General features: G+C 42.8%; 1 protein-coding gene across 2 annotated transcripts in view; it reads left to right on the top strand.

The window, feature by feature from the left end:
- The first annotated feature begins 5644 nt into the window (after positions 1-5644).
- LOC114603319 (putative thioesterase PNKD) overlaps positions 5645-14205 on the top strand; it is a 32688-nt gene continuing 24127 nt past the window's right edge. The window contains exon 1 of one of the 2 annotated variants that reach the window (XM_077934294.1): positions 5645-5851. In XM_077934294.1, the coding sequence (XP_077790420.1) occupies positions 5664-5851 (188 nt within the window). In that variant the 5' untranslated portion in view covers positions 5645-5663. The remainder of the gene's footprint in view (positions 5852-14205) is intronic. The other variant, XM_028742208.2, reaches the window with a different exon arrangement.

Below are 14205 nucleotides of genomic sequence, written 5' to 3' on the forward strand. Positions count from 1 at the left end.
TGTTGATTTAGGGTATTCAGCTACATTTTATTCAGAGCAGACCCACTGAAATGAATGGACCTATTTATTAAGTGCCTATTTATTAACTGTCAACATTTCCCTTTTTTAAAGGGAAATTCCCTTATTCCAAATAGGATTTCCCTTAAAAAAAGGGGAAAGTTGACAGCTATGAATGGGTCTACTCTGCTCAACACCACTCAGTAAGGGCAATCCTAGATACATCTACCCAGAAGTAACTTGCAAGAGACAGGGCAAAAGACTGCATTCCTCAACCCCTCCCCCAGCTTCAAACAGATGTGCATGACAGATTCCCATACTGAAGTTGCATGCAGGCCATACATTTCAAGCACAAAGAATTCTGCAAACTGTAGTTAACCCGGGACAGAGCTACATCTTTAGCAAACTACTGTTCCCAGGGCTCTTTGGGGGGAACTTGTGTGCTTTAAATGTATGGCGTAGTCACGTAATCTGGGGAACCGGGTTCGCGTCTCCGCTCCTCCACATGCAGCTGCTGGGTGACCTTGGGCCAGTCACACTTCTTTGAAGTCTCTCAGCCCCACTCACCTCACAGAGTGTTTGTTGTGGGGGAGGAAGGGAAAGGAGATTGTTAGCCGCTTTGAGACTCCTGAAGGGGAGTGAAAGGCGGGATATCAAATCCAAACTCTTCTTCTTCTTCTTCTTCATTCACTCCATCCTCCTGAAAACAGAAAGATGAGATTGCCGGGGCTCAGCTGGCACTGTCAAGATTATGAGCAGCTGTCAGGATGAATGTGGGTCATTGCAGGGATGGAGTTGGCTTGGAGTATGCGTATGCAATGGTGAGGGGAGAGAAGGAACTGAGTGATGAAACGTTTAAGGAAGCAAATGTTAAATCTATCTGTTTTGTCCCTCACTCATTTACAGAGATGCAGAAAGGCACCACGCTAGTTAAGGCACTGCACTGCTCTAAATATATTGTGCACAGCTTTAAAGGCAGTGTTCTAGGTGTCAGCAATGCCAAACCCTACTAGAGATCCTTAATTGTCTGATGTCTTGTGCGGCTGTCACTAAACTCTAAAACCATCTTCATGATATTGGTGTTGCCATAGAAACAGACAGGCTTCCCAAGGGGGGAGGGGAGCACAGAGTAGATTATAAGGGCGACAACAAAATAGAATGAAAGCAAATGAAGCTGAAAAATGGGATGTGAGCCGCAGATGAAGGTGATCTTGAAGAAGCATCTTTTGAGAATAAGCATAAAAGCTTGCAAGTATTTATTGGGCAAACCATTCATTAAGCCTGACTACTCCCTCCTGCTCTGTGCATATTTATTTCGACCTTGTGCATCTTCCCTGAGATATCAGCGAACACCAGCATACGGGCGAGTCCCGCCTTTGCAGAGAGCTCTGAGCAAATGATGTCAGGATACAGTTTCCAGGAAGCAACTCAGCTCCCAGAGTTTTCTTCGTAGAAGCAAATTCTGCTCACAGTTGGCACTGGAAATTCTGCATCACAAAAAACAAATCCAACAGCATAAGTTGCATTAAAAATGAATAAAAATGGTGTGTACGCATTGTTTGTTCATTCGTGGAGACAGAAACAAACTTTATTGCCACTGTACTGCTGCACCATCTGGTGGCTCAGGCTAGTACAACAGTCAAGGAATGAGGGGGATATTTCTTAATATGCCTGGAAGAATTTCTGTAATTCTGGTTCTTTTGATTTGCCATTTTCCTCAATAAGCAAACAAAGAAGTGCTTTTAGATGTGTCTGAGAGTCAATCCTACAATCAGGCAGGGTGAGATGTCCCCGTTCTGTGCTTATATTGTCTCCTTCCTCTGCCCAGCCTACTTTGTAAGAATCTGAAAGGATCTGTCTTCTATGAAAGCCTTTCCAAACCTGGCCCTCTCCCCCTGATTAGGACTACACTCATCAACTCCAGGCAGCATGACCTATTGACTGTGCAGAGTGGGGCTGATGAGAATTGCAGAAGAAACAAGTGGAGGGCACCCAGTTAGGAAGGCTGGGGTCAGTCTCTAAGCCAGTGAGCTGTGAGCCAGCAGCATGGAGATTGAGATAAATGCAAAACAGGTGAGAGATCAGCAAAGGAGGGGGGGGAGGTAGAAACAAATGGGTATCATTAGCATAGATATTATTGGTAGTACTGAAAGACTAAGCAATAATAATAATAATAATAATAATAATAATAATAATAATAATAATAAATTTATTTATATCCCGCCCTCCCCAGCCGAAGCTGGGCTCAGGGCGGCTAACAACAATAAAACAGTACAAAAGTACAGCATAAAAGAGGAACTAATGGATAAAGATAAATAATGAAAAGGAAAGAAGATAATCCAGTGATCTCCAGGATGATGAAATAATATGAAAAATAGTACTGGATAGATAAGCATGCCACAATCATATGAATATCAAGTTCAAGATAATTGTAGCAAACCATTCAATTCTTGGCATGCTCATGGCATTTAGTGATCCTTTATATATATATATAAATAAGCTTGAATTTATACACAAACAATTCTTAGAGGCCGATTTTGCCTCTATGGTTATACCCAAGTGAATGAATGCGCATACAGCACCTTAAAAATAAAATAAAAAGATACTGGTAAAAAACAACAATCACCCAAGGTTACTCTTCTCTCCAGAGCAATGCTCTGCCATTTGGTGAGTTTGTGTTTTTTTAAAAAATAAAGTCTACTAACTGAGCTGTCCCTGCCCTTAAATTGATTAATTATTGCTATGCATCAAGCACATTAAGGGCTTCCATCAGAAAGTAAATATATGCTTCAACACTTGGATAGGCGGAAGTAAGTATGGCTTCCCTTGGTTATGGTAGTTGTCCTCATGGGCGTAGCCAGGATTTATGTTGGGGGGGGGCAGGACACCCACCTGTCATCATCCTCTGTCTGGCTCTGTCTAGCAGATTAAGAGTTACCGGTAAATGTCTCAACAACAGTTGTTTTAAATTAATTTCTTTTGACTCCAAATGCTCAGAAAAATATGTCAAAATCTTTCTACAATTTCTATTTTAGTTAAGTATTTTTTATTTACTTGATTTAGGGGGGCAGCTGCCCCCCCCGACTATGTCCATGGTCATCCTTACAGTAGACATGTGGCTGTAGACTACATACATTGTTTTAAATGTGCATTTTATATTTGGCTTCCTTTAGTAATGTTGTCATTTGAAATGCTTACGATAACTTTGTTGTTGTTGACTTTGCTGCTTTAAGTGTGCATTCTGTGGTTGACCTCCTTTGCAATGCTTTATTTTAAAATCTTTAAGATAATATTTTTGTTTCCTGTTAATTATGTTGCTTTGAATGTATACTTTATATTTGACTTTCTTCTGCAATGTTTTCTTCAGGATTGTTTTGTTTGATGCTTTAGCGTAGGTTGAAAACCACTTTGAGATTTTTTTCTTAAAAATATAAAGCTGTATGGAAATGAAATTAATAATAATAATAATAACAATAATGTATGCAACAGTCTTGGGAAGGAAAGGACTTCAAAAACCTAGCTATATTTACTTTAGCATAAATACCGTTCAGAGGGCATTACTGTTCTGCAAACGTGCACCGTGACTCAGAATTAGTGCAATGATTAAACTCACAGGTGTTTGCAAAAACAGCAACAAATCTCTTTTTAAAAATGAAGTGGTGCAGCAGAAAGCAGTGTCCCTAACAAGTGCAATCCTGTTTATTCAGAAGTAAGGTTTGTTCTATTCAATGGGTTTAACTCTCAGGTAAGTATGCATAGACTTGCAGCCTAAGTTATCAATGCATCGTATTTACTGGGTAAACTCTGTTTTACATGCTCAAAAATGAGAAGGAAATTTGATGCTATTGACTCTAATCAGTAGGTGCCACAGTGCACACACTGCCTTTCGAAACTAAAACAAACACACTTGTGTGGAGCCAGGGAACTGTAGGAAAATATTACATTGCTCTTTGTGCACCAGGGAAATGCCACTGACTTCTTTACAGGGGAGGAAAGCCCCGCCATTAAAGAGGCTGGGGCAGTAGGTTCAACTTGTCTTTTCAAAGATAATCAGCTGCTTTTATACGCCTTGTCTGATTTGGCTGCACTTTTCATTGTTTTATGATACAGCTGTTCTGTGTTCTTAATTGCGGGTATATTGCAGTTATCTTGGGGAAGAAGGGATTCTCCAACCTAACGTCCTCCAGTTATTGTTGGACCACAGCTTCCATCTTTCTTTTTTTTTTTTTTTTGCAAACTAAATTTTTATTGGTTTTCAGTACACATACATACATTCATAAATTACATATATATAGGTTACATATTTAACTTAGGTTCTATCATGCCTCTGACTTCCCTCCATTTCTTTGGTAAGTATCAAATAAAGTTCTAATATCACGTACTCTATATATCTTATTATCAACTACACGCTGTAAGAGTTATTCCAACCCTACCAGTGTCTTCAAAGATTTACAATTGTTTCTTATATACAGTACATCAAATATTTACTCCAATTTTCTTGAAACTTCTGCTCGTCCTGATCTCTTAATTTTCCTGATAGTCTGGCCAGTTCTGCGTAGTCCATCATTTTAACCTGCCAGTCCATTATATTCGGTATTATGTCTGTTTTCCAATTCTGAGCTAACATATTTCTGGCTGCTGTCATGGCATATAAAAAGAGGTTTTTATATTTTTTTTCAATTTCCTTTCCAATCAATCCCAGTAGAAAAGCTTCAGGTCTTTTTGGGAAAGTATATTTAAAGATTTTTTTAAGTTCGTTATAGATTAGTTCCCAAAAGCCCTTCACTTTACTACGGGTCCACCACATATGGTAGAGGGTGACCACAGCTTCCATCTTTCTTGGCCATTAAGCCACGCTGGCAGTGATTGGTGGGAGCAGTGGCCCAATACATCTGGAGAAAACAACAGGTTGAAAGCAGGTCAAGGCTGCACATTTATGATGTAATAGGGCAGGATTATAAAGAGACACAAGGAGAGAAAAAAGTTTACTTAATCCAGTTTCGCTGTTGTGGAAATGAACCAGATTTGTCATCATATTTTTGCGTTTTTATACTGTGATTCTTGAAGGTTGGTATATAAATTTAATAAAATTATTGTTAATACTAATACCAATGCTTTTTTTCGGGGGGAAATGCAGGGGTACACACACCCCTAAACATACTGTGAATCTCTGTACTTTTGTCCATTTTCTGTCTTTATTTTTCTTGATTTGAACTAAAAAATGGTGATTTTCTTGAGTCAAAATGAGAGTACCCCTAAGCATTTTTTTTAGATAAAAAGCACTAATACTATTATCTCAACACATTTATAAAGACACACACACACACACACACACACACACACACACACACACGTATACTTTTAAAATGACCATAATGCAATTAATGGTTCTTGTTTTTGTATCTGTTTAGAAACCAATGAAAAAATGTTTTGTTTTGAAATCCCGATGCCTTGGGCTTCTTCATTTACCAGTGCCTTACGCGTCCCGCTAGGGTACCACCGCTGGCATTTACGGCCAGATTCCTCAGGGGGCACTGCATCCCAAGCCGCGCAGGAAGCGGCTCCGGCTCCGGGCCAGACGGCGCTCCGAGGGGGCGGGCCCGGCTGCGCGCTTGGCGCTGGAGGTGGGAGGGCTGTTTTAAAGGCAGGGGCGGGGGGCGGGTCCGATGCTTGCCGCGCTCCCTCCGCAGAGCATGGCTTGGCTGGGCTGGCTGCTGCGGATCCGAGCGCTGCTTGCAACCTTCGCCGCTTCTTCTTGCAGGGCCCTGAGCGGCGCTTTCCACCGGTGCGCGGCCAGGCAGCGCTTTCCCCGAATGCCCATGGCTCTGGCGGGTCCCCTCCTGTTCCGCATCGGGTGAGTTTGGAGACCCGGAGAGGACTCTGTGGCTGGATCCTTCTGATCCGAGGACGAGGAGATCATTTCTCTGATCCGACGGGTGCTGCAAATGGGGAAGTCTTGCCGAGGTTACTAGGGGGAGGCCTGGTGTTTTTTTAAGGGGTCCCAACGGTTGTATTGTAGCAGAAGGAGATGTCTAGAAAGGTTGCATGCGGGGGAGGGGGGGCATCTTGTTGGGGGGATCTGTTTGCCTGCTTAGATCTTGCTTTATAATGGAGTGGGAAGAGGATCTGTTAAGATGGGGCGGGGGGAAAGAGCGGGTATGTGCGCGCGCGCGCCGCGCGCTCCTAGATATAACGATGAATTTTGCAAGTGGAATGTCAATATGATTTGGTGGCGATGTTAACGGGCAGCGAGAGTTATGCGGTTTTTAAGATAAGGCAGGTTGCTTTTGGTACGAAGGGAAGCCGGGCTGTACGGATCCGGGGCGGCGTCTGTCGGTTTGGGGGACTAGATAGAACAGTCGTGGACCAAAGTGCCATTAGCCCAGGTATAAGAGTGTAGTGCGTGAAGGAATTTCCTGTGCGATTCTGCGGGAGGTTAATGAAGAGAAGCTTTGAAGCGCTAGAGTTAAAAGTCCCGTCGAGAGGCGGCGCGTATTTGCATTGGATGTAGGAGAAGCGTGGATCGGTCCCTGCCTCTCTGGAACCCGGTAAATTAATTGGGTTTGGAAGAGAGAGATTTCAGTTGCATGCATTTCATCAGAGGAATATCTACGGAGCCTTAATATGCATGCATGCACGTGTGCACTAAGAAATCGCCCTGCAGAAATATATACTGTATTGAAATTGGTGAGAGTGCGCGGAAGGTAGATTTGAGATCTACTGGTAGATCTCTGTGATTTGCAGTAGATTGACTATAGCAGCAACAACAAAAATGTTTTTCCCACCCAAATTGGACTGCTGAAGTGAAGAAAGCTAGCCCAGGGGTGGACTTTGTGTGTGAAAGGACTGTGAACAGAGTTCACTTCTGGAACAGAAAACAAATGCTTTGGCTGAGAATGTTCTCTGAGGGGCCTTTTTAATTCTAATGGGGCAGATCCAAATGTGCACATGCAATGCACATTTAAATAGCATGACTTCCCTCAAGGAATTCTGGGAACTTTAGTTGATGGGGGACTATAGTTTCCAATATTCTTTGGGGGAAATAGTGTGCTGCAAATGTGCACTGTATGTACTTTAAATGTGTACTGTAGTTCTCCCTAAGGTATATCTTTTGCACCTGGGTTTAGCAGGTAAATCTTGGAGCACTATTTAAAAAGCAGAGCCTTACTTAGTGACACCAGGGGTTGAACTTTGCTTCAGGATGAGAACAGAAATCGTGCTCCGGCGGCGCGGCAGCAGCAGGAGGCCCTATTAGCTAAAGTGGTGCTTCAGGTTAAGAACAGTTTCAGGTTAAGAACAGACCTCCGGAACGAATTAAGTACTTAACCTGAGGTACCACTGTAAACAATGATCTGACTTTTAGAAGACATCTGAAGTCAGCCCTGTTTAGGGATGTTTTTAATGGTTGATGTTTTATCGCTTTGTTATTATTATGAATAATATTCTGTTGGGAGCTGCCCAGAGTGACTGGGGTATAAATAAATTATTATTATTATTATGGATTATTGCTAATATGAGCTGACATCCCCTCCTTTCTGCTACATTGGCAATAAACTTTTTTTTTTAATGGAACAATAAGTAGTTTGGATAACTCGTTTTCAGGGATTACATCTAAGATTACTTTGGGGGTGGACAGAAGCAGTTGCATCTATGCATGTTGGGGATTGGGGAACAGCCGTAGCTCAGTGGTAGAGCATCTGCTTTTCATTCAGAAGCTCTTAGGTTCAATCCCTGGTAGCTCCAGGTAGGTCTGGGGTTGTCCCCCCATCTAAAACCCAGGAGAGCTGCTGGCAGTCGTCGTAAACAAAATTGAGCTAGATGGGTCAGTGGTCCAACTTGGAATGGCACCTTCCTCGATTCCCAAAGAATGTCTGAGTTCTGCGAAGCTCTGACCACTTACCTTTAGCTTGCTACAGAACACTTAATGGACCGTGAAGTTTTTCTTTTGTTCTGCATTCTAGTAGATAAAAATGAACAGAGCCTTCCACTGCCACAGCTGCATTTTGCCTGCTTTTCTTGGGAATGGTCAGCTGTTTGCAACATCTGACATGTGCATGATATCCAGAAAGCTCCCTGCTGTTCACAAGAGAATGACAGTGGCTGTAGCTTTCTGGGCCCATACAATGCTTGACATGAATGCATATCCCGCACCTTCTGGAGATTCCCATTCATTCACTATTGGAAATGCTCTGCCTGTGTTTGTGTGTGTGTGTATTCATTCTTTACAAATCTTTCCATGCTGCCGAATATGGAGTTACAGAATGGGCCAGAAACTGCAGTCTGTAGGAAGAGAAAGGGTGAGGGGTGATGGTGAGGAAGTGGCACATTAACCAGAAAGGTAGGAAGGGAGAGCCCAGAGGCAGAAGGAAAGACTCTTTAGGTTGCTTGAGGAAAAGAACCATGTGCTTTTAGTCAAAACAAAAAAAAAAATTCCTTCCAGTAGCACCTTAAAGACCAACTAAGTTAGTTCTTGGTATGAGCTTTCGTGTGCATGCACACTTCTTCAGATACACTGAAACAGAAGTTGCCAGATCCTTCTATATAGTGAGAAGGTGGGGAGGGGTATTACTCAGAAGGGTGGTGGGAATGGGTGATTGGCAGATAGCTGTGATGAGCCTGTTGACGACTCTTAACGACTGCAATAGGTCTTACAGGAAAAAGCAAGGGGTGAGAAGGTGAAAAATGGCTTTGTATAATGTATAATGAGATAAGAATCCAATGTCTTTGTTCAGACCAGGTCTCTCCATGGTTTTAAGTTTGGTAATGAGTTGTAATTCATTTGGAAAGAGAAGCTGCTGAATTGCAACTCATACCAAGAACTAACTTAGTTGGTCTTTAAGGTGCTACTGGAAGGAATTTTGTTTTGTTTTGACTATGGCAGACCAACACGGCTACCTATCTGTAACATGTGCTTTTAGAAACAGATAGAAGAAAAGGCTTGCAACATCCACCATGTGGGAGATGACTGTAACACAGGAAAAAGAGGCTTTCCCTTTTCCTATATCTAATAGTAGGTCTTCCAAGTCCTACACTGCTTAGATATGCTGGTTGAGTCCCCATCTCTTCACAATTTTTAAATGTACACCAGGGATGGAGAATCTGGTTCCTTCTGATTGTTGTTGGACTCCCAGCTCCCAGCATGGTGATGGTCAAGGGATGACAGATGTTGTTGTCCAGCAATATGTGGAGGCCACAGGTTCTTCATCCCTGATGTACTCGGTGCTAAAAGGTTATTGCACTGTGAGCAGTGGCGTAGCAAGGTCAGGTGGTACCCAGTGCAGAAAATTTCTTGTCACCCCCCCCCCCCATTGAAATTATTAAAAGAAGGAAAAATAAGATACTTGAGGATCGTGGCAAGCAAGCAGAAGAGTATTATAGCCACACAGATTTCTTTGAAGAGATCTGACATATTTCTTCACTGCATCAAAGGCTGTTGACCCATCCATCTCAATGGTGTCTACAGCTGGCAGCTGCTACCCGGTGTTTCAGATGGAGGTGCTTCCACGCCCTACTTGGTAGAGTCTGGGATTGGTGTCAGGGGCTGTTTGCATGCAGTGCATGTGCTCTGCCACTGAACAACAGCCCTTCCCCTTAGATACTTCCTCATCCATATCCAAATTTGGCACCCTCTCAAAGGAGATGATTTTACTAAAAGTGTTTGAGGGGTTGGTGATGTGTGACTCGGTAGTAACGGAACAGAGGTCAGCCCTGGAACATGTAAGGAAAAGGCGTTGTGAATATGAGAATGCCATCTGCTGAATGGGGATGGCAGAATGCTTCTGGAAAGAAGATTTAATTCCAGGCGAGGACTTTCTCGCTGCTGCTAGCTTCCTACCTCCCCCTATACTGCTCCAAGTAAATGTGAAGAACCTTTTGTGAACCAGAAAAAAGATGCTATCATTAAGGGACACTTGAATTGTGCTGTGGTGACATATGCATGTCTCACAGAACTGATGCACCTAACTCTTTATTGTTGCATCAAAACTCTGAAGCTAGCTGCTAAAATGTTATTGTGAAGGCTCTTAAAATCCTGGACCTGCAATCAAAATATCTCATATGAACATAGGAAACTGCCTTACACTGAGTCGGACCAGAAGTGCATATTGCTCAGTATTGCCTGCACAGACTCGCAGCAGCTCTCCAGGGTTTCAGACAGGAAGTCTATCCCAGCCCTTCTTAGAAAAGCCAGGGAATGTATGTGCAAAGTAGATGTTCTACCATTGAGCTGTGGCTCTTCCCTTTTCACAATAAGGTACCATTTTTTGTGCAAGTAGCAGGTACTTCAGAAAATAAATAAATCCACAGGCATCTAGAAATGTAATGCCCTGCCCGGGTGATCAGTTATCAGAAGTATAAGTGAGATCTGCAACAAAATGTTGCGGTATGGGGTGGTGGTGTTTAGGTTTCCATTCACTTCATTCCTCACCTGCAAATTTGTACTTATGCAAATCTTGAGGTTCCTCCAAGCTGGCTGATGCCTTTCTCTCTTTTGTGTGGGTGGTTTTGGCTGCCTAAGCAATTATACCCTCAGCTTTAACATCATAATAGTAGGAATGATGCATATATCACTTTTCCTTTGTGCTCTGACTACTTCATGGTATCTTAGTAATCTTTATGATGCTATAAGGCAGGGCAATGTTATTAATACTCGTACTACAAGTATTAAGGGGAGCTTAAGACTGTGATGGGCTTATCTTGGCATTCTTCCAAGCAAAAACTTACATTTTGGGGGTGAGGGGATCACTGGAGCCAGAGTAAGTGGTAATGTGTATGCAACCTTGATTTTATTTAAAAATAAAAACCCAATCTGTTGCATTCCAGAGACCGAGCATACATAAACCCCTTGGAAGAAGGTTTGCTCCCAGGCAGTATAGGATTGTAGTAAAAAAGAGAAGGTCCCATGATTATGACTATTTCATTAGATTTAACTCAAAAGTTTGCATTAAAGTTAGCTAGACTTGCATCTTCTTTTGCTTCCTTGATGTACATAATTGTGCACAACCCTGCTAATGAATTGCTCAAATGCAATGCTTTCATTTTCAGCCAATTCTTGAATGCTTGGCAGTTCTAGTCCTTCATTTCATATACTAATTAGTTTATTCACATGATCAGGCAGAAGGCATGACCTTTCAGAACATAGCATTCTATTCAGCGATGACAAAGAGTCCTGAACTATATGGTGCTTGTGTTGGGAAATTGCCAGATAAGAAGTCCTACTTGGTTCATTCCGGGAAACACAGCACTAAGACAGAGTCAGAATGTTCCCCAAACTGGAAAAAAGACACTGCTGCATCTGACAGGTGGATTTGGGAATCTCCTGCTGCTGTAAAGAGATGCCAACTGGAAAGCCTTGGCCTTGCACGTTAATGCAGTGAATTATATGGAGTGGCAGGACAGGTTGTGCCTGCCTGCTCTTAAAGGAGGGTGTGTGCACATGTGGCCCTAGGGACGTTCACACAGGCCCACAAACTGACTTATTCAGTACTGGGGATCAGTGTAATAAAGCCTAATCTTGAGCCACTATAATAGATGCCTGCTCATTTCTGAACCTGCCCAGCAGCTGAGATCATCACCAGTGAAGCTACTTGGGATGCCCCTTACTTTAGAGAGAGCCAGTGGTGTAGTGGTCCAGGAGGGTTGCATAGGGCCAAAGACATATTATTGTTTCTGCAGCAGAGTCCCTGCCTCCATCACCCTATCAGCATGATAGGAGAGAAGATATTGGAGCACGCCAAATCATTTTCCAAGCATAGGCACAGAAAATAGTAGATCTAGCTGATCATGGAGACTTGCACGCCATTGCTTGTTACGGTGCTTATTTATTACGATTGTACAATGAGAAGATCATTGTATAATCTTTCAAGGTTGTGACTGTCATAAAGGGACCCTGTGGTTCTGTCACTAAACTACTAGAGGAAAGATTTTTGTCACTGTCCCCTTACTTGTAGAACTTCCTCCAAGAGGAGATCTCCTTGCCATCTTTATTTAAGAACCAGGTGTTTACTGCGGCTTCTGCTGAATTAAATTGTTCTTGTTGAACTTTTACTTCTGGTTTTTCTTTTGGGCTAGGGTTGGTCAGCCAACTGCTGAGTCACTGCTCCTTTTATTGGTCTCTTTGTCTTCTGGCATGCTTTTGGAATTCACCTCTTGCTTGATTTATTTCTTTTTGATTATACTGGTGTCGTTAGGAGGCTTTATTAAGCTGCCTTGGATGCCAGCTTAGGGCAGTAAAAGTGGTATACAATTCCTCTTCACCCCATGTATTTTTGGGTGTACTGTATTTTGTTGTCTGCAGCTATTATACTAGGGGGGCCAACTACATGTTGCAAATGCTTCTGATGAAGCCCCCTGACTGAGTACTTTAATATGAAGCAGCCTTAGGAAATTATAGTTTTAAGAAGTGGTGTGACAGTACCCTAAGGTGCTTTTCTTCTGTGGGATTCCAGATGTGAATTTATTTACAAGGCTAAATCACATGGCTAAGCTTCAACAAACACGAGGAGGCAGGTGTTAGGGATTTTACAGTATATTCATACACTCATGGACGCACAATTTGCAGCCCAGTCTTGAAATCTGTTTACCAAAAGTAAGACTGACTGGGTTCCTTCCAGCTTTCTTTATAGAACGTGTACTTAGGATGTCACTTTTACTTCTGCAGTTTTTGTTTTATTTTAATGTGAACTTTTCGCTTTTAATTGGTGCAGCGGAAAGTCTACAAATCTGTAGATGAAGCAAACATAGAAAAAGCCTGGGGTAAGTTTTCCCGGGGGTTTCCAGACTGTCACAATTTTTGGTTGAGATTCAGTCAACATACCAGCTAATTAGGATTGTGCAATTACAGTTGATAGGAAGGTCTTGCACAACAAATCGGCTTCCCCAAAAGATCTAACTTCCTGCAATAAGGCATGTGGCGAGAAAATTCCCTGGAAAGTGTGGGATAGCACTGACTTTGACACACCACCATATAACCTCCCCACAAACAAATCATGAGGGACGCTCACTATAATAGCCAACGTTGCATAAAACCTCCCTGCATAAAAACAGGGTGACTGTTCAGTGAACACTTCATTCAGAAGCACCCCTGGTTGCCCGAAAGGCACCGTTTCTATAAAACATTGCTGCAGGAAGGAAAGGCATCCAGTCTGCATGTTTTGCTTGTGCCTCCATGACTTGAAAAACTGAATTGTCTGAACAAGCCTCCTCAGCAGGCCATTGTGTATCTCCCCTGCCTTTACCCTCCCTGGCCTCCTAGTTCTCTCTTCCACTCTTCCCCTTCTCCCTTTCCATGATTAAAGCCTGAAATATTATTAGTAGTGTGGACTCTTGAGTCTTTGAAGTTCGGCACAGTGAGTGCCTTGGGCTGATGTAAATATCTCTGAATACAAAACTTGAGCCTCTGTGACATTTAAGTCCTTGGAAATAGGGCTTAGCTCTGGGGTGTATGAAGTAAGGATAGCTTTTGAGCATGTATACAGTGCTTTCCTCCCCGCCTCACAACCATAGCTACTATGGTATAGTAGTGGACAGAATGGTCAACTGAAGCTTCATACAGATTACCATTTACTCTGGCTCCAGTGTGCTTCCACCGCTGTTGTGTGAAGCCAGGTACACATTATGTTAGCCATAGCCACAAGCCTTAAGTATCCTGTAGTTTCTGCTCCTGTCTGATGCACTTTCTTTCAAAGCAGCCTCTATCTACCGTATGTTTCGCTCTATAAGACGCACCAGACCATAAGATGCACCTAGTTTTTGGAGGAGGAAAACAAGGGGGGGGGGATTCTGAATCTCAGAAGCCAGAACAACAAGAGGGATCGCTGCACAGCGAAAGCAGTCATACCTCTTGCTGTTCTATCTTATGGGATAGCCTGCGCAGCCTGCATCCGCTCCATAAGATGTACGTTATCACGGCAGCCATTGTGCAGGCATAGATGACAGTTTCAGCGAGTTGGAGTTCATTGTGGGGAAACAAATTGGGTAATGAGCATCAGGTGAAGGCCACCCAAACCCATCTTTATTGTGTACAGCAATGTAAAAAAGTAACTTGAAACACTCTGGGGGGAAACAACTGTGGTGTGTTTTAAGCCGCTAATGTGTTCTTAGCCTTAGATCACAGGGAGAGGGGCAGGGTCAAAAAGCTGATTTTGGGCTCTCCATATCTCAGGATGCTGTGCTCACACAGGGTTGTTTGAAGGATGGCTAACCTTTGCC

This window comes from Podarcis muralis, chromosome 1 (assembly GCF_964188315.1).
Source record: "Podarcis muralis chromosome 1, rPodMur119.hap1.1, whole genome shotgun sequence".
Taxonomy (NCBI): Eukaryota; Metazoa; Chordata; class Lepidosauria; order Squamata; family Lacertidae; genus Podarcis; species Podarcis muralis.